At 40.3% G+C, this 5,241-nt stretch overlaps 1 protein-coding gene across 1 annotated transcript; it reads left to right on the top strand.

Moving 5' to 3' along the window:
• LOC109534323 (ATP-binding cassette sub-family C member 4-like) lies at nucleotides 1-2,113 on the top strand (the record flags this gene model as incomplete). The annotated part of the gene is given in 8 exon segments (XM_048662693.1): nucleotides 1-100; nucleotides 273-588; nucleotides 655-813; nucleotides 864-1,045; nucleotides 1,098-1,328; nucleotides 1,380-1,602; nucleotides 1,654-1,878; nucleotides 1,933-2,113. Coding segments are annotated over 8 exon segments (1,617 nt in total), but the record flags the coding sequence as incomplete, so codon positions are not given.
• Nucleotides 2,114-5,241: the final 3,128 nt, after the last annotated feature.

The raw sequence follows: 5,241 nt of genomic DNA, 5'->3' as shown, positions 1-5,241 counted from the left end.
ATGTGCCAAGTAGGATATCCTACACTTCCCAAGAGCCGTGGCTTTTCACCTCCAACGTGAGGAAGAACATACTGTTTGGCACCCCGCATGTGAAGGAAAGGTATCGGATCATTTACTCAAATTTACAACGACTTAGACAGTAGCTGACTCATGAAGGGAGAATAAACTTGGCCATTCTTCCCAAAATGTCTTTTGGTCCTTCGAATTCGGGTTGTTACCAACCTGAGTGAAACACGTAATAATGTGATCAAACATGATCAAACTCCTTTTAGATACAATGAAGTGGTGAAAGTGTGCGCCTTGCAACGAGACTTTGAGGAACTTCCTTTCGGCGATAAGACGCAAGTAGGAGAAAAAGGCGCCCTCCTAAGTGGAGGACAACGAGCTCGAGTGGCCCTGGCTAGAGCAGTTTACCGCGAGGCTGATGCCTATTTGCTGGACGATCCTCTAAGCGCAGTGGACGCCCATGTGGCCAAACATTTATTCGAGCAATGCATTCAACAGTATCTGGCAGGAAAAACGCGCATTCTAGTCACTCATCAGGTGCAGTTCCTCAAAGGAGCCGATATGATCGTCGTAATGAACAATGTGAGTATTAGAGCATGCGACTCAAAGTCCCACTATTTGTCAGCTTTCAAATCCTCTTCTCCATAGGGAAAAATAGAGAAAACCGGAACGTTTGAAGAATTAGAAAAGAACATTTCGGAGATTTCCAAAGAAGTGCAACAACAGTCCAAAGACGAGGCCAAAGAGGAAGAGGCCAATAAAATCACCAGTAAACGGGAGTTTCATCAATCAATTTCCTCTGTGATTGTAAGTGGTGGAAAGGTCCGAATAATCCCCACTCATTCGAAACGTTTTAGAGTTTGGAGGGGACTGAGCCGGACGAATCACAAGAGCTAATCTTAAAAGGATCAATCCCCTCTTCAACCTATATAGAATATTACAAAGCGGGGGCTTCAGCCTTCTTCCTAGCCGGTTTAGTGGTTTTGCTGATCATTTCCCAAGCCATGTGCAATGGGTCCGATTTATGGGTCACTTATTGGTAAGCCGCCTCACAACTCCATGAGAGTAAGTAACTGGGGCAATTCAACTAGGACGAACAAGGAAGAGCTGAGATACGCGCAGAATCAAGCAAGGAATTCTTCAAACATCGTCGATTCTTCCCAGGAAACGAACGCGAGCACAACTATCTTACCCCCAGCAGGGACTAGTGGGAATCTGAATATTGCCGCAACCCCTGAGGGAGCTGAATTACTTTCCATGAACAGCTACATCCTGATCTACACAGTGCTAATTCTTATGACAGTTCTGCTTACCAGCGCCCGGTAAGTTTTCCAAAACCTCGCTTTTCCTTGTTAGGACATGCCCAATTCCAGCTCGATAGCGTTTTACAAAGTGTGCATGAACGCCTCAAAAAACCTGCACAAGAAAATGTTTGCCAGCGTCCTGAAAGCGCCGATGTCCTTTTTCGACGCCAATCCTTCCGGAAGAATCCTCAACAGATTCTCCAAAGACATGGGAGCTGTAGACGAGCTCTTACCGCGAGTGAATTTAGACGCTTTGCAGATTTTCTTGATCATGTCAGGGATTTTAGCCATAGTAAGTCCCCTGGTAAGTCTTGGTGAGGGTAATTCAGTTGGAGCATTCCAGGTCTTCATCGTCAGCATCTGGATGATTTTCCCGGCTATAATTTTGGGCTATCTGTTCTTCTGGGCGCGAAAGGTCTACCTATCTTCGGCACAGGATGTTAAAAGACTCGAAGGGACCACCAGGACGCCAGTCTTTTCGCATGTTACTTCCAGTCTTTATGGATTGTCCAGCATCAGAGCGTTCCGAGCTCAGGGAATGGTTGCCCAAGAATTCGATACGTTGCAGGTGAGTGGTGGTGAGATCGATTCTGGATCTGGTCTGGATAATTTGATGGTTTAGGATCAACATACTTCCACGTGGTGCTTGCTGCTGCAGAGCAGCGAAGCTCTGGGTTTGTACCTGGATGTGATTAGCACAGTTTTCCTTGGTCTGGTCACTTTCCAGTTCCTGATTTTTCGAAGCGAAGACACCGTCAGTGGGAGTGTGGGGCTTGTGATTGCGCAAAGCTTGATTTTAACTGGTAAGCAATTGGAATTGAGAAAAATTAAATGTAGTAGTGACTCTTGAGATGGTTATAGGCGTTAATTTTTTGAAAAGAGGGGGGAATCAGAGTTCAGGTTAACTTGCACGTTTAGGCGCTCCTCCAGCAACTTCAACCGAAAGGAAGAACCCAACACTTATGACCAAGTGAAGACAAATGCTGAACGCAACTTGACTGATTTTACACGGTTCCTAACTCGGGTTCCCAGTTTTCTAATAGTCTTATGCCCGGTTTCTGGTAGATTCTCTTATTGGTTCGATAACTATCAGTCCGCTAAAGTTGTAGGTTCTATAACTTATGGTGGGTTTCTCAACGTGTCTAATGACCGGTTTCTGAAACGACCTTTATAGTTCCAATAGCCTAAACGGCTCTATAAGTCGGAAAAATGGGTTTCTGAAACGGTCGATAAGAGTTAGCGGTTCGATATATTAAAGAACCACAGAACATACCCCCAGGAGGAATATTTTGTGTTGAAGAACCGATAAAGGTGCGCTCTCGGACCTTTTTCCTAATAACATTTTTGGGAGCGAAATTGGTGTGTGAAAGTGAAGAAAGGTTTTGGAAAATAATGGAAGATTCCACTTCGGGCTCACCTGACGAGGAAGTTTTTGATGTTCTCAGTAGTGGAATAACTCGCCATTTTCGAGCACGGAATGATCATTTTGTGAAATTCAGCGAAGATGAATTCCGAGATCGTTTTCGTTTAACCAAAAACGTTGTTCACTACGTAGAAGAGCTACTTAAAGATCAAATTCAGTCAGTGACACAGAGAAACCATAGTTTATCTGTTTCAGAACAATTGCTAATTACTCTAAGGTTTTATGCATTTCATAACAATGCCAACTTCTGATCAAGAAATAAGACAAGTAAAATCGGGTTTTTATGCCATTAGAGGATTTCCAAATGTATTGGGCTGCATTGATGGATCTCACGTTCCAATACAATCACCAGGAGGAAGCAATGCAGAACTATATAGAAATAGAAAGGGATTTTTTTCTGTCAATGTACAGGTCATTTGTGATGCAAAATTATGTATACTCATGACAGTACAATGTTTAATGCATCACGCATTTCTGCCCAATTGGAGTAAGGAATGTTTAAAAATTCGTATTTACTAGGTGACAGTGCTTATCCCTACACGGATTATTTATTAACTCCCCTCTTAAATCCTATGTTACCACAAGAAATTCAATACAACGCTGCACATATAGCGACTAGAAAAACGGTTGAACGAACGGTTGGTGTCTGGAAGAGACGGTTTTTATGCCTTGCAAGGGGTTTGAGAACTGAATGACCGATATTAGTAGCTACTGCAGTGCTTCACAACTTAGCCATTAGGAGGAATGATGTTGAAGACTTTGAAGAAATAAACTGCAACGCGGAAGTAAATGATATTTTTGAAGAAGAAAATGAAGGTGGTTCTGCACTCCGAAGAGCAGTAATAAGATTTTTTACTTAACATGTAAATCTTTTAATTTGGTTTGTTAGAGTTGGCTGCAATATATTTTATATCCATCTATGTATTGCATAGTAAAAAATGTTTTGCATTTAAGCAAATGGATAACACTGGCTTATTATATATATATATGGCGGATAACACCACAGACTGATAACACGAGGCAAAGCAAGTCACTCTAACACGTCTCTTCTTCGTTATATGGCTTTTCCCACAGATTATCAAGCTTTACCTACTTTATCGACTCGATAGCTATGGACCACTAGCTTTAACGTAAAGACGCGTTGATGCCCACTTGCACCAAACTTCTTCTAAGCACGTCTTTACCTAAGTATACCTTGAAATTTAAGTCCGACTAATGCCCGTATGCACCGACAGACTTTAATCGCGATTAAGCCTTAAACCGGTTTAAAAATCATAAACGGTATGCACCGTCGACTGATTTGACCTTAAACGCGTTTAACTTTAATCCGCCAACCTCCGAGGATTAAGTTCTTAAACCAGTTTAACTACAAAACATAACCTTTGAAATTGAGGGTTTTGTTATAGATAAAGACGAGGTTTTGTTTTCGTCCTAGCAAATTCTAGTCGGTTCGGGTGTTAACTACTTGGAAAATGGAGTTGGAAGAAGAAATTATATTAGACGATGATATTGATGTTTTAGAAATAATTGATTATGGCTTTCCAAGGAGACAATTACTCCGCACAAATTATTTCGATGCACTTGACAAAATGTCTTTTTATAGACGGTTTCGTTGAACAAAGCCGGTCGTTTTTAGATTTCAAGAAGAAATTGGCCAACTTCTAGAATAACCTAGTGTCTAAGATTTCTATACTGCTTTAATTGCAAGATTCTGCACATCGCTTTCATATAGTAAAATCGCCAGTAATTTTGTGATACCTTATTGGTTGATTTTCTCAACAGTTAATAACGGTTTTCACCGTTAATATGTCTTGTCCTAGAAGAAAAATCGTTATCTCATATCATTTTTGGCAACTAGCCGCAATGAATGCCGGTTATATTCTTTCCCTTTAACAGCGATATTTAACACGAACGGCGGCACATTCATTGGAACCAGTGTTGCCAGGTCCGAAAATCGAGTTTCGGTAGATAAGCTCTAGACTTTTCGGTAGAAAATCGGTAAACTCATTTTTCTTTCATTATTAAAGGCTCCATAAAATCGCGCGTTTTTCAAAATTTTTAAACTTACAGGAATACTAAAATAAACATGAGTCAGTAAAGAAGTAAATATGAAATTGTACTCGTTTTTAGCTTATTTCTCAACTTAGTTTTCATTAGATTAACCCATGATACAATGAATACATGAATGTATTCATTGTATCATGAGATTAACCTGTGAAAATATCCGTTCAACTTGGCTGATGAGTGAGGTAGAATAAGTAGGTTACAAATAAAATTGGAAACACGAATGTACCAGCTCCATATTTCAATATTTGTACTTTGCTCCAAAACTCTAAAATATTTCCAGAAATTTTTTAAATTTCTTCAACATTTCGCAACAGACGTTCAGAATCACAGAAATTCACTATCATTTACTAAATTTGGAAATATTATTGCAACATCAGAAATAGATTGTGGGGAACCTGATTTCACTATTGCAGGATCCATAAAACATAATTTTATCATATT

This window comes from Dendroctonus ponderosae, unplaced genomic scaffold (assembly GCF_020466585.1).
Source record: "Dendroctonus ponderosae isolate FM_Combo_2020 unplaced genomic scaffold, Dpon_F_20191213v2 Dpon_F_20191213_11, whole genome shotgun sequence".
NCBI lineage: Eukaryota > Metazoa > Arthropoda > Insecta > Coleoptera > Curculionidae > Dendroctonus > Dendroctonus ponderosae.
This window is presented reverse-complemented; position numbering and strand designations above follow the sequence as displayed.